This window comes from Eutrema salsugineum, unplaced genomic scaffold (genome assembly GCF_000478725.1).
Source record: "Eutrema salsugineum unplaced genomic scaffold, Eutsalg1_0 scaffold_8, whole genome shotgun sequence".
Lineage (NCBI taxonomy): Eukaryota > Viridiplantae > Streptophyta > Magnoliopsida > Brassicales > Brassicaceae > Eutrema > Eutrema salsugineum.
In genome coordinates, this window is record NW_006256414.1 from 7,662,803 (window position 1) to 7,686,130 (window position 23,328).

Below are 23,328 nucleotides of genomic sequence, written 5' to 3' on the forward strand. Positions count from 1 at the left end.
TAAGAAGCAGTAGTCGCAGATGTTCCCTGGTTTATACTCATCATTCCCCCAACGCTCCCATCGGTTAACTGTACCGTACGGACAGTGGATAAGAGTATTGAGGCGCGGTAAAAAGCGACGGTGACTTTCATCGAATATCTCTGGCAATCTCATTGGCCAACCAAGATATACTTCTTCAACGAGGTAGCGGTGCACTTCATTATTGTTTCCTGGTTTGATGAGGTACTCATCACCCTCAGGATATTTCATAATAAGTTTCATGAACATCCCGTAGACATATACTGCACGCGTGTACCCTCTATCCGCTGCTTCCTAGATCAGTAGAATCCCTCCAAAATCGTGTCGACGAAAAAAAGAGTTGCATACCTCGCATGAAAAGCATGTCTGGATTTCGTGCATCATAGAACTCTCTGAAGACATCGATGATGAGATGGACATCTTGATCCTCTGGATGACCCATATTAAAGGGATCAACTTCAGCGTAGAAGCCAGGGCCTCTGGTGCAGTCGTTGAAGCTATGACAAATCGAGCGAATCCGTATAAGGTCACCAATTGTGTTAGCCGATTTTGCTAGAACCTTTTTCAGTAGTTCGTCTGGTAGGGTTAGTAGGTAGGAGTACTCTGCCATGGATTTATATATAAAAGTGGTCGAGGCCGAGTTTTCTGAAAGTTCTGAAACCTTAAGAGAAAATGATGGATTTTGTAATATAAAAGGAAAATCTGAGAGGAACCCTAAGAGAGAGGAGGAAGGAAAAAGTGATGGATTTGGGAAAGTAGTGAAGGTGTAGAATGAATTTCAGAACTTCTTTGCGAACTTAAATAATAGAAAATGGAGGAAGTGAGAGGGAGGAAGTGAGTACTCATGTCGAATAAACGCGACCGTATGAGAGAGAGAGAGGAATAACTGCTACTCTCATTAATGCGTTATTGAGTAAATATAGTAAAAACTCTATCCTCTAAATTAATAACATTGGGACTCTTATATTTTATTAATTTAGAGAGTTACTAATTTATAAAGAAATTAATTGAACCAAAACATAAATTTGGGATCAAAGAAATTTATTAATTAATCGAGTTTATTAATTTATCGAATATTAATTTATAGAGTTTCTAATGTATGATTTTTACTCATATACTGCGATATTCAAACATTATGTCTGGATTACTAAAACGTTGGCATGCTATATATCATCAAGTTATCGTCAATTTTTCTGATTAAAATTTTCAACCAACCATAAATAATTTCTCCAAATATAATTTATCAAATGTCATAAAATTATATATCAAGGTTCTTAGGAAAAAAAAGAGATTACATATATGATATGTTCATTAAAAAAAAAGAGGCTTCATGTGAATTTCGATGACATTCCAGAGCTCTTCCTCTTTATCTTCTTCATCTCTCCCTTCGAACAGAAATGTAGAAAATCTCATTTATGTTTAAAAATCATATAGCCTAAATTTTTATTCAATATTATTACTTAATCATGAGTTATGTCTACAATTAAAATTTAGAAAACCAAACAACATCAACTGATTATAATCCAGTCATATAGATTTCAACTTATTTTAGATTTGTTATAACCAAAAAAATGACTAATTACTTACTCATTCGGATGTATCCATGTTTCAAATTTCTCTCTCCACGAATCCGCAATGCATGCACTTCAATCCTATCTCCAGATCCAGAATAAATTTGTGTTCCGGTTTTGTAAAACGTGTGTGGGGAGTTTTATCGACTGAGATGCCTTTGTCCTTCTCCTCAAGGAAAAATATATATATAAATTTTCACTCATGATCAGGACATATATTATAAACCATTAAACAGAGAGAATATATTACCTTTGGAAGATTTTGCTTTACTTGATCATTTGATTTGCTGAGGAGATGAAATAGTTCCCACAGCTCTGCTTGCTCGATCTCAGAATCGGTTGGCGAAGGTGGCGACTTAGGTTCCACCACACCAAATCTCATTATCAAAGGTGGTGGGTTGATGATTAGCAGACCATTCTCATCATGTTTTTTTCCATCTGATTTCTCCATTTTGTTTATGTATTGTTAGAAACGATGAGACTACTTGAAAAATTCTAGAAGTACAATATCTCAAGTGTCTATTTATAGAGTGGGCAATAGTATTCATTTTTTACGAATTTTAAGTTTTTTGGGGAAGACTACTAATATTTTTAGTGTATATACAATGTTCCATGGATATTTGTCTACTCAGCATTTACTCACGTGAGAGGATTTATTTATTGTATAGACGCGTCGCATGGACGGAAAACGAGGAAAGAGGGAACGACACGTTTATTTATCTCTGTAAAAGTGAATAAATAAATATATAATAATAACTGTCTAAAACATAATCACACCGCGTGTAATCGTTGTACCAGTCTTACGGCTGTTAATGCTTTCATTAACTGCCGTAAGACTGGTACAACTACCAACACTGTATTTGATTTTTACCAATACATTAAGTAAATAAATATTTTTGGGTTTATTAGGGGAGAGAAAGATGTCTTTTAACTTCTTCGCACGATAAGGCTGAATGGTTGAAGGGTATTTATTATATGAGTCGCACCTTAGGGTTTTCCTTTCTCTTTCCATAAATATAACTCGCTCTCTCTCTCTCTCTCAATCATATCTATCTTCTAAATCCTCTTCTCTCTATTTAGTGCTATCGTTGCTCTCTTTATCACTTCAAAATGGCCCCTAAGGCGTGGATCATGACTCATCTGAAGGAGGTGGTGCGGTTTCCGGCGAGTGGGTTCAGTGCAGGGCCGGTGGCGGAAGACATTTACGAATGGCAAGCAACGCTGTTAGGCCCTCCTAGTAGTCCATACGAAAAGGGCATCTTCTTCATCTCCATCCGTTTCCCATTGGATTACCCCTTCAAGCCACCAATGGTGTCGTGGAAGACGCCGATTCTGCACCCCAACATCGACAAACCCCGCGTCTTCCATCCGCTACTCGTCACCGCTACCTTGAAGGTTGGAACGACGGTGAAGGAAATCCTCCAAGCGCTCCATGACATGCTGCTTCACCCTAAGGTGGAGGAAGAGGACAACTACCTTGCAGACGTCGCACGCATGTGCGTCTTGGAACCGGAGCGGTTCAAGAAGGAGACCCGCCTGATGACTGAGGTACACGCCATGAATTAATTTATGGTGTTTTCACAATAAAATAATAAATTTTATGTATTATTATTTTCCGTTGTAAAATATTTTATTCTTTATAAATTATGCCTGTAATATATTTATTTACAAAAAATATTAATAAAATTCCTTGTGTTATTCTATCCACTATATTATCTCAGTCGATTCATAAGGAATCCATAAAAAGGAAACCCTAATACTCGGTATCATTTGGTGTAACCACATGGATTTCCGAAATTTGAAATATGTAATACTCGGTATCATTTGGTGTAACCACATGTTTTCCCGAAAATCAAAATATGTAATACTCGGTACCATTTGGTGTAACCACATGTACTTCCGAAAATCAAAATATGTAATACTCGATATCATTTGGTGTAACTACATATTTTCCGAAAATCGAAATATGTAATACTCGGTATCATTTGGTGTAACCACATGTTTTCCCGAAAATCGAAATATGTAATACTCGATATCATTTGGTGTAACCACATGTTTTCCCGAAAATCGAAAATATGTAATACTCAATATCATTTGGTGTAACCACATGTTTTCCCGAAAATCGAAAATATGTAATACTCGGTATCATTTGGTGTAACCACACATTTTTCGGAAAATAGAAAAATATGTAATACTCGGTATCAGATGGTGTAACCACATGTTTATCAGAAAATCGAAAATATGTAATACTCGTATCATTTGGTGTAACCACATGTTTTCCCAAAAATCGAAAATATGTAATACTCAGTATCATTTGGTGAAACCACATGTTTTTTTGGAAAATCGAATAAGTCTTGAGTAGAACCATGAATCGTAACTACTTGAACAGGTAGATAGGTGAAGAAACCGAGGCCACAGCAAGAACAGATAGAACAAACATGTCCTTAACTTCCTTAAATATCTTAGTTCGTCGCGTTTGTTCCAATTCCCTATCCATTTCCTTCAAAACCCAGTCACAAACCACCTCAGAAAGGAGAGCATAAGACCTCCTTGCCTCAACCATTTCCTCCTTCAGGTTGTTTACTGATTCCTGTAGCTGAAAAATCTCCGTCGAGTGAATCCGGTTCATGGTTCTAGTCCAACCACTCCGGCCTTGCATCTCGGTCAAATCATGTCGAACATCTGCAATCTCTTCTAGCATCGCCTCATCACACCACTTGAAGAGATGACATCCGAGATTCTACAAGAGACAAACCGTATAATATTTTTGGGTTTAATCATAGCCATCCCTGCCTTGATATTACGGTCATAGAAAATAATTGAAAGACCTCTTTCAAATAAAGCCGTTGGATTACCTGCTGCCAAACATCTGTCCTTAAACATTCTCATCCATGCCATATCAAAGACCCAAGGTGTGGGCATGCTTAACAGATCCACGCTCCGTAGGAAGATTGGATCCTTGGAGATTTCGTTAAAATCCCTAAGGGCCACTTTAGCAGAACAGTAATCTCGTACGTAATTACTGATTATCTTCTTTAGTATTTTGGTTTTCATCTCGATGGGCAAATCATAAATCCATACTTGCTTTGCCATAGGAGACAAAAAGTGTTTCAGATACTTCTTGGATCTATGTTAAATAAAAGAGGGCACAACTCCCTAAAAACTCTTGCAGTCGCCGTTGGAAAACAAAACGACACGTCGTTTATATTTCTTTGTTTCATTTTTTTTTTTCAAAAATCGTAAAACATCACATTTCCAAATACAATAGTCGACTGTAATTGTACCAAGTAATCCCGAGTAAAATATCGCATCTCCAATTACAGGAGTTCAGAGTAACTAAACCACGTTATCACCTGCAGTACTTTTAGAGGCACCTGCAGTACTTTCAGAGGCACCTGCAGTACTTTCAGAGGCACATGCAGTACTTTCAGAGGCACCTGCAGCATTTTCAACTCCAGCATTTTGACCTGCAGTAAAATAGGAATAAATTCCATAAGATTCAGGGCGACGCTTATTAGTCGTCTTCGCCTTCTTAGAATTCAGTCGATGCTCTCCAACGGATGGATGCCTTTTCTGCTGTTTTGCCCCCCTCTTTTTCTCGTGTTCCGGGATAAAGCACTCAATTGCTTTATATCATCGGGGACAACCCAAGTGTGACTTGTGTGGGACTGGATAGATCATTCTGTTATAAGCAAAAGCCCACTGCTCGGTTAAATAATACTTTGAACACAAGTCCTCTACGTATATATTCTCCTCTCTGTCTGGCCGCTTCATGTAATGCTCAAGTGCGGCTAAGGCATGCACACAAGGAACTTGTCTATATCAAACCACTTGCACGAGCAAGTTTTACTTTTCAAGTTCACCGTGTAATTCATCCCATCGCTTCCAATTACACTGTATTCAATCTGACTGATGTTTAACTCGGTGACAGTTAGCCTCTTCCCTTCAGCACATCTACTGTAAAATATATTCTCAACAAAAGCCACCAGTTTACGTCCTGGTGGCGAAGAAGCAGCCTCGTTCCTATGCTTGTTAAACCACTCACACAACTTTGCAACAATCTTATCCACCATAGGTAATAAGCATAGCCTCCTTGCATCCTTAAATAGACTATTCAAGGACTCCACAATGTTACTAGTCTCTAGGTTGTACCTATCTCCTGGAAAATAGCACATGGCCCATTTGCATACTTCTACACGCCTTTCTAGATACTCAGTCACTTTAGGATACTTTAATCCCATCCTCGTATAATGATCAAGAAACTCGGCCTCTGTATACTGTCTTGCGCACTCCCTGAATGTCTCTGCAACTATTTCTCTATCCCTTAAAACTTGCAATTTCACATTCTGGCTCAGATGCCAGATGCAATACACATGTTTAGCTTCTGGGTAAACCTCAGCTATTGCATTGACGAGGCTTACATTTCTGTCAGAAACAATAACCAATTTAGGACTATCGGGTTTAACAGTTTTCAACGCCCTGAAAAACCAGCCATAACTGTCATTTTTTCTGCATCAATTACTCCAAAAACAATCGGATAATGGTGACGATTACCATCCTGAGAAGCAGCAAAGACTAGCTGACAACCCATTCCGGCTTTCAAAAAAGTTGCATCAACAGTTACCACTTTCTTCATTGCTACAAACCTGTGAATGCAAGCTCCCAAAGCGACAAATAAGAACTTGAATCTTCGTTATCCGTCCAGTAACACATTGTGTTTTGTACCTGGATTCACCTGCTCTAGTATGTACAAATACAAGTACAGATCTCTATAGCTGTCTTCAGGATAACAACGAATCAGAGATTTAGCTTTCTGTATTCCTCTCCATGCGGTAGAGTATGACACACTCACAAAAGCATTATTTTTAACCATAACCATGACATCGTGAGGAGTTGGTGTATCTAATCGACCTGGATATGCTTCCTTAACAACAGATGCTACTAATTATGGTGTTCCTTTCCTTTGTTTGCTGTTTGTACTCGCACTGGCCCGAGAACAACTATGCATCTTCCGGTATACTGTAATAGAAAAAGAGTGTATTCACATCCTTCCAAGCTCGTAAATACCAATTACACCCCGTTTCACCGCATTTCACCACGTATCGCTTCTTATCTGAATTCTTAATATTCAGACCAAAACAATTCTGATGTGAAGCTCTATACAATAAATCTATCAAATCTTGTTTACATGAAAATTGTTGCCATACTCTCAGATTCATACCATCATCCCATTCAAAATGTTGTGTTTCTACTTCAGCACGGGGACCATCATCAAAATCAAACCGTCTGTATTCTTCCTCCTTATTGTGAAACTTCGCTTTATCATCATCTACTCCATTGCCATCATATACTCCATTGTCACGTGATACATCATCACCACCTTCTCCATTGTCACGTGTTACATCATCACCATCTTTTCCCTCGTCAACATCATCATCATCAGCTTCCTCTATTACCGGGAGATTCTGCTGAACAGTTGCCTGTGTAAATAGCAAGTACACCATTATTTAATCCATTATTACCTAAACGCAACCCCCGCAATTGATACCAACTGAACTTACCCTCTCAACTCTTGAAAATTCCTCTCCAACTTCAACACCTTTGATGACCTCTACATGAATAATACTTCTGCGTCCCTCTTTATCCAATGAGGTCAGGAACACAGCTAGGTCATCGTCATTCAAAATATAGAATTGTTTCTGAGTTTGCACTAGTACCGGAATGTAACTCAGTTTAAGCTTACTCGAAGATTTGACAATCCTAACCTTCGTGCATATCTTATCCACTAAGCCAGAATAGTAATCTCCTCCAAAGTTGATGACTTAAACATTACACCATACATGGAAGCTGGTTATGAAATCCATATATCCTCCGAAGTTGAATAATATTCCCCGTAATCGAAAAATAAGTTTGTAATCATTATCACCTGAAAAAATAACACATACACCATACTCAACTACATAAAAATTAGACTTTCCAGTTGTACGCAATCCTCCAATTGATACCATGTTTCCAGTTGTTTCCAGTTGTACGCAAGTGATACCAATTGTTACTCTCTCTCGTCCTCCTCTCACTCCGAGAAAATACTCTAATCTAACTCTCATTTACTGCGGTATAACATCTAAACCTACAATCCACTAAATACCCATTCGATTAGCAACCAATCGCCATTTCCATAGTCTACTACAATTCCCTACTCAATAATCGAATTTAATCCCCAATAGTGGTTCTAGGGCAACGACTTCCCAAAATCAAAACGAGGTAATATAATCCAACCGCAGAAATGTCAATTACCTCGATTAGCCTTCAATGTCGGATCAGTGCAGCAAAATATCAAAAAGAACTCGACGATCTCTCGTTCTCTCTGTCGGGATCACTGGGAGAGGAAGCTGGTCAAAGATGGTTTAAAGATGATCCACAAAGCCCTGTTCCTGATCTCTTCCTGATTGGATATATTTTTGGCGCCTAATATTCGTCTACACCCTCCTGATTGGTCAATTTTCTAGACGCTCGTTTCTGATTGGCTAGTTGTGCTTATATCTCATTGGCCGAAATTTGTTAAACCGTTTTGCATTGGTTCATCAACGCTTAATTATCATTGGCCAAATTTCTATTTCTAATTTTCTTCTATAGAAAATTACAAGGACTACTTCGACATTTCCAAGCTCATTAAAATGTGAAAGACCCGAGAGGGGTACGAGAGAATGAAGAGGTATACGTCTGAATAAATAATTCCTCAAATGAGTGTTTCAGGTTATTCCTCCTTTGATTGCAGGCCTTCCTCGTATCTCAGATCACCACTGCGTCAGATAGAACTTACCTGGTTCCTTATGTTTTTGTCTATCATCTTGGACAGTCGCTGCACCTCAACAGGAGGTTCTCTATGCCTTCTATTGTTTCTTTCTCCCCATATCGAGTGAATGGAAGCTTGAAAGGCTTATCAGAGCAGTAACATGGTAGTTCTGTGCCGTGATGGTTTTATAAGTAGCTAAGAACTTTTAATCTTAATTAACTCACTCTCATGATGATAATTACCATGTTAATTAACTGATCAAGATCTAATTTTCATTATTGAAAACATTAATTAACAAGTATTAATATCCAGTTCTAATTACCATTTAATGCTCTAACAAACATTCTCATGTGAAAGATGTATTAAACTCTCATTTAGCTCATTTAGACATTTCATCAAACACATTTGGTGCATGTAATGCCTATGGGTCTAGATTAAGCTGATCAAAAGAAATCTAGCATTAGGAATAGCTAAATGAGAAATGAAATAAAGAATCTAAACGCTAAACGTCAAAGAACAAACATATAAGCACCCTGATCTACACATCCAAAAGCTTAAAAAGATGACTACTCACTAATCATAACTAAACACAGAAAATCTAAAAGAGATTAGGATGTTATTCATGATTAAAGAGATAAAAAAAAAGAGAAATCATATGAAATAGAAATATAAATTTGCATAAACTTAGAAAGATTCAATACAAAAAGCTCTTAATCTCTTAAAAGGGAAATTTTTTCTTATTAAGAGAAATCAAGATGTCTCTAGAGATTAGGTCTAAAAATATATATAGGAAAACTTTATGGACCGGATCAACCCGCAAAAAATCAGGTTTTGACCCGGTCAAATATGGTCTGGGGGAGGTCAAAATCGGCCATGGCTGGACCGATGTGGTGTCCGATGTTGTATCGGTCTCCTCTTGGATGATGTTGTGGCCGATGTTGTTTGGCGTTCATCCAGGTGCAGCATCGGCTTGGGGAACATCGGGCGTGGCTTGGGCAATGTAGCAGCTTCAAGACTTGAGTGAGTGATATGTTCATAATTTGCATCATTTAGGTTGCATAAATCATCCCAAATCATGTTTTATTTCATGCATTTTAGGTCCTTAGGGCTTATTTTAGAACTTAGGAGATGCATTAGGTCCCAATGAGTCTTTGCATATTTTGAGTGTCTGTCAGGTGAATATGGAACTGAAAAGATGAATCCAGGAGGTGGAATGGTGAGCAAAGCTTGAAAAAGTGGAAAAATCAGGTCTTGGGAGATTATCGGCCATTCTCGCTGGCCAGGAAGGTTTTACCGGCCATTTTCATGTACCGCGGGAAGCTTTACCGGCCATTTTCACGTACCGCGAATGAAGTGTATCGGCCAAAATCTCCGGGTGTGAACGAGTCTCAGAAATTGCCTGTCCGGGGAGCCTTCCGGTCCGATTCAGACGGCGAGTCCTTCATAGAAGTTGGAGCGCATTGGAGAACGGTCTCATAGCAATTGGAATCGTGGAATTCGGACGCGTGAGCAGAGAGATAAGCTCGTCGGAAGAAACCCCTGTCTCGCAGGTATTCCGGACCGAGCAGATCAGTTCTGAAGGATGCGAAGGACGGTGCACTTCCAGACCGATTCAGTTTCCGCGGCCTTCATGAGAATCAGAGACATTTGAGTCTTCTTTCCAGAACAACCGAGATCAGTCAATTCGGAGCTTTGAGCAGAAAGATACGGTCTCCGGAATGGACACATGTCTAGACGCTTCTCTCTGGTCGTGTAAATGCACTTCAAAGATGTTCCCTCCAGGAAACCTTACACTTCCCAAGCACTGAAACTTCCTTCATCAAAGTTGGAGATAAATGAGTCCTCTGTCTTCGGAAACCGGAATCACTCAATTCGGACAGGTCTCCAGGAAGTTACACTCTCCGGAATGCGAGATGGTCCAGACAGCCCAGGATGACTAAGTTAAACATCCCACGGTATGAAGCTTGGCCGTGGCAACATCTTGCAACCTTCGGCGATTGGCACGAGCTGAATGCCACGGTCTAGGACTTGACCGTGGCAAATGAACAAGAGGCTGGAGATAACTTCTACACAGTTTCGGCTTTTGACACGATCTCAATGCCACGGCCTGAAACTTAGCCGTGGCAAGCATATACTTGGCTGGGAAGGTCCTCACATGCATGCGAGTTTTGGCACGGTGTGAATGCCACGGTCTGGAGGCTTGACCGTGGCAACCTCTACACATCTTCGGCGTTTGACACGGTTAACTTGCCACGAGTCCCAGATGAAGCTTGATCAGACCGCGGCAACAAAAGGAACCAAGAACACAAGTAAAAACTTTGACACGGTCAGGAATGCCACGGTCACACCAAGGATGCACCAGACCGTGGCAAACCCTTCTTTGCCCATCAAGGCCGGGTCAGTACCCGGTTTGTTCCGGGTTGACCCGGTTTGCCCAAGCCTCCTTTATAAGGTTTTTAGACCTAATTTTTGAGGGGAACTGAATCTACTTTTAGTCTTTTTTCCCCTTTTTGTGAAAAACCACTTAATACACTTTGTTTTAGAGAGTTTAAATCAATTTGCAGTTTCTTTCCATCTTGTTCATCATTTCTATTCATCAAAATCAACTTCTAATCATGATTAACAACACATCTTGCAAAGGATCTAGTGTGTTGATCATGATTAGTGAGTAGTTACCTTAATGAGGTTCTAGATGTGTAGGTTAGGGAGCTAAAGTGTTAGATTAGGAGTGCTTAGGGCTAGATTCATTGGTTCATTTCTCTAAACAACTGTTCTCTATGCTAGATCCTTGATAATCACTTGAAATCTAGATTCTGGGAATTTCATGCACCAAAAGTGTTTGATGAAATTCCTGAAAGAGTTGTGTTAGAGGTTTAAGTAATTTTTCATTATAGGAATGATTTGTTAAATGCTTGAATGATCATTGAGAACTGTTTATTAATGCATATTGATTCATATTTCACAAATGGGAATTTGGTTTGAAAATGGATTAGTATAGGGGTTAATACCTTCATGAGAGGATTAACCTAGATTAGAGTTCTTAATCACTTGAATCATGTCTCATCATTGTCATTAGCATTTCTAGTTTAACACTAAAGCACCCTAACCAACTATCATGTCTAGAATCTCATGCCTCCATCATATCATATTCACATCATATCATTTGTCATTGTCATTAGTCTTTAATCCTGTTTATGTTTATATTTGTCTCTAGATTAATCAAAACCCAATCTTGTTTGCTTGAATTAAGAACTTGATCATATAGCTTAGTGTCTAACACCACATCTGGATTGATAAACCTCTTTGTGCTACATTGACAAGGGGATTGATAGCCCTGAGACCCTAAAAAGTCTTATCTATCAGTGAGTGAGGGCAGCATGGCCGATGTTGTTTGCTGCTTGTTCGGACCTAACATCAGGCATGGATACATCGGCCATAGCTTGGCCGATGTTGCTTGTTCTTGGCATGAGGAAAGGATCAACATCGGTCAGAGTTTGGGTGATACTTATGGCCCATTGTTCAATGCTTCCTGCTCAGCTCCAACATCGCCCATAGGCACATCGGCCTTAGCTTGGCCGATGTTCTTGCACAGTTAGCCGAGACACTGTCCATAATCCATTCTTCAAGTCTCTCCAAGCTCCATTTTTTCCGAATGCTCCAAGCTGCTTCAAAGTACTTAGATAGACTCCAAAACATGCAAAAACACACTAGAACCTGATGTAAAACCTATCTAAACACAATTAAAACAAAAACACTAAGAAACCTATGAAAATGTATGCATGAGACACAAAACAATAAGTAAAATGCATGCTAAAACAAGTGAATTTATGACAATATCAAAAAGCTATCGCCATATCGTAAAATCTACTACAAATGATGTTTTATATAAAAAAGGAAAATAAAAATAATGGATGTTGGACATAAATTCAGGCCAAGTTCAGTAACTATTCTAGGAAATCTAGAGCAATTAAGAAAGAATAAAGGAAGAAGTCTAGAGAGGGGAGAAAAAATAGAGATTTCAGGAAACACTTAGAATCTAAGTCTTTCTTAACTGTTCGCAGTGAATATTTTCCAAAGGAATATGGAAGACATTATTCGCAAAGGAATTCGGAAAAAATTCAACATTTTCTATATACAAAGGAGGAGAGGCTAACAAAGAGAAGGACCGAAAAACTAGAGAATTTCTAAGAGATAGTGTAAATAACATCCTTAGAACGAACATTGACATAGTTCTTGGTTTTTCCACAATTACGAATTATGTCTGTTTCTTGGATCTTTGTTTTTTTGCATTGTTATTCGTTTAAATATAAAAGATTTTTGATTCTGTTATTTCCGTAGACTTTGCAAACGAAAATTTATCCCAAACAATAGAAATGTGATAATCATCTATAAAACCATAAAATTGTAATTAAGAGTACCAAAAAAATAAATCTTGGACAAATAGTACAAAAAGTTGTGTTACAATCACCAAAGTAGAAGAAGATATGATAAGGGGGTATACCTTTTTCCTAGCTCGTTCACCTCAAGCACAAACAACATAAAAACAAGATAAATTAGCACGACGTGCTCGTATAATGATGATATTGTACCCGGTAAGTATTAGGGTTTTTTACCTTCTGATTTTGTGTTTATTTTTTTAATAATAATTTATTAATCATATTTACATAATTCAAATTTCAAATATCAAAACTGATAAAATATAATGGCATAGCTGTTATTATTAGGAACTACATAGGGTATTCAGTCCTTTGATTAAATATATATGCTATTCTAGTAATTTTTTTTGGGTGTTAATCTAGTAATAACTGGATGAATTAGTACTAATCTGAGTAATTTCTTTGTTCGGTTATATCGATCCTTGTAAACATTGGCAAAATGCCATACAAAACAAGCAAAGTGATAAAATGCTCTGTTGATGAACAAGCAACTCTGGAAAAGGAGGTAACGGAGGAGGAGGTGAAGAGGGTCCTCTTTCGAATGCCAAAAAATAAAGCCCCAGGGCCAGATGGTTACACATCGGAGTTCTTTAAAGCGGTTTGGTCGGTTGTTGGACGAGATTTCACTATAGCAGTACAATCTTTTTTCATAAAAAGTTTCCTTCCAAAAGGGGTAAATGCAACCATTCTTGCTCTTATCCCGAAAAACGAGGAGGCCAAAGAGATGAAAGACTACCGACCTATATCATGCTGTAATGTGATCTACAAAGTGATATCAAAAATCCTCGCAAATCGGTTAAAGGAAACGCTCCATCTCACACCTTTGCTTCGCCGATGATTTAATGGTGTTTGCAGATGGAAAGCTTCGATCTATGGAAGGAATTATCGATGTCTTCAAGGATTTTGCAACATATTCTGGACTCAAGATCAGCCTTGAAAAATCCACAGTTTACATGGCGGGAGTATCGGCTCAGACGCGAGAAGCGATTGAGGCTCGGTTCCCATTCAACTCAGGCGTTTTACCTGTCCGATACCTTGGCTTACCGCTGACAACTAAGAGAATGTCCGCTGCAGACTATCTCCCCCTGCTTGACAAGATCCACAGACGCATTAGCTCTTGGCGAGCTCGATTCCTCTCTTACGCAGGTCGCCTGCAGTTGATAAACTCAGTAATCGGGAGTCTTACAAACTTTTGGTTGGCAGGCTTCTGTTTACCTGGAGAGTGCCTCAAGGAGATTGATCGGCTTTGCTCAGCTTTCTTGTGGAGTGGGCCGGAACTTAATACCAGAAAAGCCAAAATCTCGTGGTCAGTAGTCTGCTCTACGAAGGAGGAGGGAGGCTTAGGACTAAGACTACTAAAAGAAGTAAACAAGACGAGTTGCTTGAAGCTCATCTGGAGAATCACAAACCCGCAACAATCTTTATGGGCTCAATGGTTAAGGGTGAACATAATGAAAAACAAGTGTTTCTGGTCTATACCTACTGACTCTAGTGCTGGCTCTTGGATGTGCCAAAAACTATTGAAATGCAGAGACATGGCTCGGGATCTCAATTGCATCGACATTGGTAGTGGAGTTTCAACCTCCTTCTGGTTTGATAATTGGTCATCTCTGGGGCGGTTGATCGATAAAGTTGGTTGCCGGGGCTTCATTGATCTGGGAATCCCTGCGCAAGCTTCTGTTGACTGGACACTCACAATGCACCGGCGCAGGAGACATCGTGTTGCAAATCTGAACGAAGTTGAAGAACTCATTGCTGCAAATCGTCGGGATAGAAAAACAGGGGAGGACAGAATTCTGTGGAGGGGGAAGAATGGAAAGTTCAGGGAGAAATTCTCGTCAAGCGAAACATGGCATCAGATACGGTTAGAGCGCATGAAGGTGGACTGGTCTCAAGGTGTCTGGTTCAAGTTTGCCACACCTAAATACTCGTTCATCGCCTGGCTCGCTCACCACAACCGTCTTTCGACAGGAGATCATATGCTCCATTGGAGTAATTACTTGCCAGCTGCTACGTCGTGCATTTTCTGTCACCACCCCATTGAAACCAGAGAGCATCTCTTTTTCTCTTGTCGGTTCTCCTCTGTAATATGGTACCGGCTCGTACATGGTATTCTGGGATCCCGATATAGCACGGAATGGGCAGTTTTTACTCCTCTGCTTGTATCGGAAACTTGGACGGATGCGACATCGCTCTTCCTATTTCGGTACACCTTTCAAATTACTCTGCACAGCATTTGGCGGGAGCGAAACTGCAGGAAACATAGTGATCTGGCGAAGACCCCATTTCAACTAATCCGCATCATCGACAAAAGTATCCGCAACCGAATCTCATCAGTTCGAAGCCAAGGCCCCAGCCGTTTGGAGGATGGCCTGGAGAAGTGGTTCAGCTATCGCTAGCAAAGTCCAAAAAATTTTGGTAGTTTGGTTTTCTTAGTTTTCAAAACACAGCTGCATTTGATGTAAAAAAGTCTTTTTTTTGGATGAATATAATTTTACATTCTTTAAAAAAAAAAAAAAGTGATAAAATGCTAAAACAAATTCTCTAAAGTTTAAAAGAGATGTTATTCAGCTAATTTATTTTTACCAAATTTCATTTATTGTTCTAAGAAGGTCGTAGAAGGCAAGCTGTCAACAAAAGAGAGTTGAACATTGAGACGAAAAATATTAGTTGGTAACTTTTGTACTTTTTAGTTTTCCCATTTTCTTTTTGATATTTTGTTTTGTCTTTTAACTGATTTTAGCTCTGAAGTCTGAATAATGGTGAAAGAAGTGACTTTGGACCACAATGTGTTCTAGGAAACTTGTTTATTAAAATCAGTAATGCACGCATTTGCGTTCTTCTTTCTTCTTAAATAGATTAAGCAAATTCATAACTTTTGATTTGTCGACAGCATCATTATCTTTTTAACAAACTGGAAAAAAACCATATAGTACCAAACAGGAATATACAGAATAAACTATAATTTCAGAAAAAGAAAGAAGCAATGCTAAAGGCTCTGACCAAAAGAGACTGTCATTCTTTGAAGATCCTTGTGGAACACGTCACTAGCTTGACTTTGGCTCCAAGGAAAGTCAGTGTTCGAGTTGAAATCCGTTTCTGATTTCACGTTAATTGTGTTAGAGCTTTCGTTCTGTAGAGTAAAAAACGATGCGTTTAGATACTCGTCTGACCATTTCATATCTTCCAATCCAGGATTTTCGAGGCTGCTCGAGGTATTATTGATCATGCCTCCACAGTTTGATTCCCAATTAGGCTCTGTCGCTTCTACATAATCTTCTTCAGAGACAGTTCTTGAAGTGTTGTCTGAAGGAGGAAAAAGAGTAACGGAGGGCTCGAAAAGCGCCTTTGAGACAGAACAATCAATCTTGAATTGCGAAGGGATCATGGAACAGAGCGAACTGTCAAGGGAAACAGAGTGTTCGAGGCTGGAGTTTAGCTTCTGAAACGCCAAGTAGTCAAAGAAATCAGACGGTTGCTCGACAATGAATTCTTGATTAGTTTCTGAGGATAAACTTGGAGACTTGTGGTCGTTATCAACTTCAGAGAGAGGTTTATGCGTATTAGGGTCGATCCCTTTTACCCTAAGCTTCTTCTTGATGCATGAATTCCACAAGTTCTTGATCTCGTTATCGGTTCTTCCGGGAAGCCTCACTGCAATTTGGGACCATCTGAAACAGAGTAAAACATAAAAATGGGATTCAAGAAATACTCTGTTTCATAAAAAGGAATTTAAAGAAACACTCTGTCTTAAAAACAGAACATCAAGAAAAAACAAGGGATTTCGGAAACATAGCATTATTATGTTTGATTATTACCTGTTTCCGAGGACAGCGTGAAGCTGGACAATGAGATTCTGTTCCTCTGGAGAGAAAGCTCCTCTCTTCAAATCAGGTCTTAAGTAATTGATCCACCTGAGTCTACAACTCTTACCGCATCTATTGAGACCTGTAGATTGAGACAAGTATGGTTCTGTAAATTGATTAAAGGAAAAAATCACAGTTATACCATTTTTCAGGAGAAGAAAAAGTTTGACCAGCGAGTTTAGGAACAGAGCTCCAGCAACCATGGCCGTTTTTGGTGATGTAATTTAGAAGCTTCTCGTCTTCTTCAGGAGACCAGAGACCTTTTCTCAGCTTTTGTTTGTAACAGCAAGGTCTACCCATGTTGCAATGCTGTGCAAGCAAAGGAATAATGAAGAAGACTTGTTTTTTTTTCTGTGATTAACAAAAGAAAGAGATGAATGGATTGAGAAAAGAAAGGAGAAAGGTTTAGAAAATGAAGTAAATGATGTACAGAGACTTAAGAAATAAATAGAGGCTAGAAAAGACTGAGAAGAAGAAACAAAGAAAGAAAGTCACTTTCATAAGATGACTTTTGTTGAATTTTCTGTTTGTCTATGTTCATTTTTAAGAGAAAATAGACAATGTACAATGTACAATGAGACTCGTGTTTTTCTTAGAGCATCTCCGTCCCTAAATTTGAGACGGGGTTCTTAAGTTTTTTTTATTATAAATTTTTGACTAAAAAAAATTTAAGAATTTCTATGTTTTTTTCTCTCTATCCCTGAATCTCATTAGGGGTTTTTAAATTATTTTTTTTTAAATTTATTTAATTTAAGTAATTATTGATTTGATAATAACTATAAACATACAAAATTTAATAAAACCAAATTTATATTGCATTACATAAAATTTTAAACATACATAATACATATATTGAAATCATAAAATGTTTAGTTGTAATCTTTAGGGATTAATCTTTCTGACAGTATCTCTCCTTTGTTGAAAGTAAGGAACTTATTAGGAGACTCGATCAACAATACACATGAACAAAGGCCTGTTAATTCTAAAAAGACGTCGAAATATATGAGAGTATGTAGCATCTTCATTAATATAGTCATTCCATAAGCGGTTGTGGCTTTCTTTACGTTGTCCTTCTATATATGCTCGTTTCTTCTTTTGCTATGTGGATACTCGAGAGACCAAATTTTCGGATATGAACCCCAAAGCACTGAGAATGGAAAATTCACATAAGGAACTCGGAAATTTCAGATGTAAACCCTATGTGGATATTGGATTCATCTCCAATTCGCAATTTAAACTCGAAAATTCACAAAAAACCCTAACTCATTACCTTCAATTAATGCTCCAACGATTTGGTGATCCATCATCGATCGATTTGCTCCTCCATTGGCTATGCTGCTCCATCGATTCCCTCCTCCATCACCGATCGATTTGCTGCTCCATCACCGATCAATTTTTGACTCTCCAAATCGTCGACCATTTTCATCTCTCTCATCGCAAATTATGTTTTCCATCGACAATGTTTTGACCAATTTCAGAGTTGGACTTTTTTGTTTTATGGCCCATTCTCGAGTTTTAGTCCACACACAAAAAAAATATTTCACCGATGAGATCCTGTCATGTTTTTAAAAACTTCCCTTATTTGGGGTTCTTATCTAAAAACTTAAAAACTTGGATTCTTAGCTTTTTAATGCTTTCTTAATTATTTTTATTACCTAATTTCCCTAAAAACCCCATTACATATAGTCTTATTTGTTTATTTCTTACAGCTAAACATGATATTTTATAAGTTTGATGAAAGAGACTTTTGACAGGAATGACGTTTTACAAAACATATTAATTATACCACAAGTGCATGGTTAACACCGATTGTAGCATTAAAATTATGATTTGTTTTTTTTTTTTTGGTTTTTGTAACCTACCAGTCTACTTCTCATCTCATCCAAATCATTGAGAAGATGGAATCAAGTGACCTCGCTTCGCTCTAACAATTAATCTAGACTTCAAAACCTTTACCAGCAACAGTTTCAATTATGGGAACCATTATAGATACCAGCAATACAAATCAAGTTTTACAAAACATTAACACCGATTATAGCATTAAGAGGGTCAGTCTACGAAGAGACGATATATCACACTAAGAATCCAAGAGCATTCAAAGTAGCCTTCAACGAGGGAGTCTCTTTGTCAAAAAAAAAATACCATTATTTGTAAAAAAACCAATTCTTTATAAAAAAAACAATTCTTTGTAAAATAAAAAAACAATTCGAAAACAATTTTCATTAAAAAAAAAATTCTTTGTAAAAAAAAACGAAGGAATCACGTACAATGCTCTGTTCATGCAGGAACCAACAAGAAGTAGCTAATTAAATATTTTAGTTATAAAACGAGAAATACCGACAAGAAATGTCCCATACTGCTACTGGAACATAATAAATAAATGGGCTACTTGATTTTATTGTATGATATCATGTAACGAAGCTGTCGATAAAATACTTCGGATTATACAATTCATCAAATGATTGAACTGCATAGATACCATATAATATATGAATGACTTTCGAAACGCAATTGCATACATGATACATCCAACTAGCCAAACCTTTAGAGAGTTTCTTTTAATTATACAATTAAACTAATTCGAACAACTCGTATCAGAAGATACAACAAATAAAATAAAAAGACATATTCTGCTAACAGAAAATATTAATTCCACCCCGAAAACTGAAACATATTCGATTAGGATCATGCATGATTGAAACCATCTTCAAATTCAATCATCCGCCGCCAACCTTCTACTTAAAGTTAAATTTCAGATTTGAGACATCGATGTTGGTTGGATTAGCATGATGCATGTATGTAAAATTTATTTAATTGTACACTTGATTCCATTAACTTAACCATTAATCGTGCTTTACAGAATCACGAGTAGCTGAATCCTTTTTTTTGTTGTTTTTTGTTTTTTTTGTTTTGCAAACAAGTAGCTGAATCTATGACTAAAATTTCTAACCTAACCTGAAATCAAGTAGGAACGAACCCTCTTAAGCTTGATCTATAATACTTTCTTGTCGATTCCAGAATTTCTTATGAAATCTGCATGTTTTTTTCCTTTATTTCGAGATTGTTATGATTTATGTAGTTTCTGATTTATTATGATTCAAACGAAGAGATTACAACAAGTTCAATTGCAGTTGATTATGAAGAGTCTCCATCGTTGATTTATAGCAATTTCTATGAGACCCCGCTCCATTCTTTCCTTCCGAGTACTAGACAGACCGGTTATCAAATCCATCAAATTCTGAATCCACCTTTCATCTGGATTGGTTACCAATTCTGAATGCTTCCAACCGTTCCTATCAATGAGCCCAATGCCGTATACTCAGGGGTCCAACATCTTTTCTCTCTAGGCACGTTGGCCCACCAACTGTCCCTACCAGTAAGCCCAACACCTTCTCTTTTAAGTCCGCTGACCCACCACTGTCCGACGGTTGGCCTCTTTCTAGGTCCATGAGCCCACCCCTGTCCGACGGTCGAGAGTCGTTGGTCCGAGAGTGATATGATCTTGGATAGCATCGACAAAGAGTTTGAACCAGAAGAAGAGCCACAAGGAGCTAAGGAGATGAGGAGCAAAGACAAGGATTAAGGAAGGGAACAAGAAGACCCTTTGGTCATTTCAAAAGGTCTCATGACCCGAGCAAAGACCAAGAAGCTTAAGGAAGCTGTTGGAGATATACTTAAGCAAGGAGTGCTTATGGAACAAACGGGAAAAGAGATGAATACAACTACACTAGTTGTGATCCAAGTCCGAGAAGGCTAATGGGCTTGTGATTCAGCTATGTACTCTTTTTCCCTATCTCAAGTTTTGTCCCAATAGGTTTTCTTGAGATAGGTTTTTAATGAGGAATAGTCTGGATCACCTGACATCTAAACCCATCAGCCGAGTCCAAGAAGAAAAAGAGGAGCGTGTGAAGGATGTTTGAATTCAAACTTGGCCAGCTTTCAGAGAACTAGTTCCTAGACATTTTAATGCTTTGTAGACTCGCGTGTTCTTCTCTTTATATTCTCTTGTAAACTCTCTTTTGAGACCATCTTATCTTTTTATCAAAATCTTTCTAAGTAAGATCAAACTCTCTTGTTGGTGTGTAATATCCTTCAAGGCCTTTTTGATTCTACTTTGGTGTGTAATATCCTTAGTTAATTCGAAAACCAATTCATCAAGGGTCTTTTTGCAACCCTTGGAGTCTCATCAAGTCCACAAACCTTAAAACCACTCGCTTGTTTGCAAGGCTATCCCTTAGATCCAGTTTAGGGAGGTTCATATTAAGTGGTATCAGAGCAAGCACTCTAGCCGCTGGATCGTCGAAAACATCAGGTTGTATCTTACCCTTGATGTTTATCGATTATTTCTGTGTTTTTAAAAGTTTGATCATCATAATCATTCAATCGAATCTATTACTTGTGTATCACTGCATCAAATCGACTTAGATTCATTAAGCGAGATCGATTATCAGTGAACTAGTTGCTGTTTTACATCAAGTCGGGATAGATCTAAATAACCTTTTAACTTCTAACATCGGATCTGTGTTTTGCAAACCTGACTTTTTGCATTCAAATTATCGAACATGATTGCTTGTGGAACACGAATGGTCATTTTTGTTTTGTGAAACAATCATAGACTTGTTGCTGGCGATTCTGTGTTATCTATGTTTCAGGAACGATGAGTGAGCAACAAGAAGAGTCCAGTGCTAATGGTGTTAACAAGCTATACATGGAGGCGATGCTGGCTGAGGTTAAAAAGCTTGTGTCTGTGAGTCTCGAGGAGTTTCGACAGGAGATTCAAGAGCAGACTAAAACAAAGGCTAGCAAAGATAAAAGAAGGGATCTAGGGAAAGAATCTGAGGAAGTTTTGGAGCTGACTAGACCTCTCAGAGATGATGCGGCCACAGACTATTACAGTCCCCTAAGTAGTTCCTCAAGAGATAGCCGACGAAGGCATAAGTGACACAAGGAATATCGAGCTCAACCTCAAGAAGGTTTTGGAGGAGTTAAACTCATGATCCCTCCTTTTCACGACAAAAACGACCTTGACGCCTACTTAGAGTGGGAGAAGAAGATCGAATTGTTGTTCAACTGCCAACAATTCACCGGTATTAATCGAGTAAAGATATCCACTACCGAGTTTTACGATTATGCTCTTTGCTGGTGGGATCAGGTTGTTACAACTAGAAGAAGAAATCAGCAGTTTCCGATTGATACTTGGGAGGAGATGAAATCTCTCATGAGGAAAAGGTTTGTGCCGAGCCACTACCATAGAGAGTTGCACCAAAGACTTAGGCGGTTCACACAAGGCAACCGATCCGTTGAAGATTACCATCAAGACATGGAGACCTTGATGCTGCGAGCTGATATCAGAGAAGATGCTGAAGCCACCATGTCTCGATTCTTAGGAGGGTTGAACAGAGAGATTCAAGACAAGCTTGAGATGCAGCAATTTGAGGAATTAGAAGATATGTTGCACAAAGCTATCCTCATAGAGCAACAGCTCAAGAGGAGAAACACCAAAACCGCTTATGGAGTTGGGACAATACCTACTAAGCCGAGGTATTCTAGAGAGGAGTAGCCGAGCTCAGTATCAAAAGAAGAGAAGCCAACTGGTATCTCTAAAGAAGAACCTAAATCATTCACTTCGGTATCTGATAACCGAAACAAAGCTATGGGGTTGACAAGAACCAGAGATGTCAAGTGTTTCAAGTGTATTGGGAGAGGACATTACGCAAATGAGTGTTCGAATAAGAAGATCATGATACTCAGGGATGATGGTGAATGGGAATCAACAGCTGAATCTGGAGCCGAATCTCATTATGATCATGAAGAGCTACCGGCTCAAGGTTCCTTACTTGTATCAAGAAGATCTCTGAGTGTTCAAGCCAAATCAATGAGAGAGGAGCAGAGAGAGAATCTATTTCATAGCCGATGTCTTGTGCAAGGGAAAATTTGTAGCCTCATCATAGATGGAGGCAGCTGCACAAACGTAGCAAGTCAAGAGATGGTTCAAAAGCTCAACCTTGTCACCGAGAAGCACCCCGACCTTATAAGCTCAACTGGTTGAACAATGATGGGGAATTAAAGGTCAACAGCCGAGTCATGGTCCCTATTACCATTGGAGGATATGAAGACGAGATACAATGTGATGTGCTACCCATGGATGCAGGACACATACTTCTAGGCAGGCTGTGGCAATCGGATTGAAAATTTATTCATGATGGTTTTACTAACAAGTATTCCTTTGTTTTTAAAGGAAGAAAGACTACCCTCATACCTTTGACGCCTCAAGAAGTCTACCAGGATGAAATGCAGCTAAAGCAAAAGACAAAACCGCCTACTAAATCGTCTAACTTCTACTTGAAGGCTGGTGATGTCAAAAGATCTCTTAACTCTAAGCAAACGGTTCTTTTATTTGTGTTTAAGGAGGCTTCTCACCAATATGACTAACCTCACACCGGTTTTGCCGAGTAAGATTCAAACTCTTTTGCAGGAATACAATGATGTCTTCCCTGAAGATAATCCCAAAGAGTTACCTCCTTTTAGAGGCATTGAACATCAAATTGATTTCTTGACTGGTGCCTCATTGCCTAATCGACCTGCTTATAGAACCAATCCGGTTGAGACAAAGGAATTACAAAGACAAGTCGATGAACTAATGG

At 38.5% G+C, this 23,328-nt stretch overlaps 2 protein-coding genes across 2 annotated transcripts; one reads left to right on the plus strand and one right to left on the minus strand.

Moving 5' to 3' along the window:
• Nucleotides 1–2,699: 2,699 nt before the first annotated feature.
• LOC18010268 (ubiquitin-conjugating enzyme E2 11) lies at nt 2,700–3,155 on the plus strand. Its single transcript, XM_006392334.1, has one exon. The coding sequence runs from the start codon at nt 2,700–2,702 to the stop codon at nt 3,153–3,155; it is 456 nt and encodes a 151-aa protein (XP_006392396.1).
• Nucleotides 3,156–15,649: 12,494 nt separating this feature from the next.
• On the minus strand, nt 15,650–17,074 carry LOC18010261 (transcription factor MYB61). The gene is made up of 3 exons (XM_006392335.2): nt 16,855–17,074; nt 16,637–16,766; nt 15,650–16,489 (listed from the first exon to the last, which is right to left on the minus strand). Exons 1-3 carry the CDS (start codon nt 16,982–16,984, stop codon nt 15,808–15,810), a joined length of 942 nt encoding a protein of 313 aa, XP_006392397.1. The 5' UTR covers nt 16,985–17,074; the 3' UTR covers nt 15,650–15,807.
• Between the last annotated feature and the right edge of the window lie 6,254 nt (nt 17,075–23,328).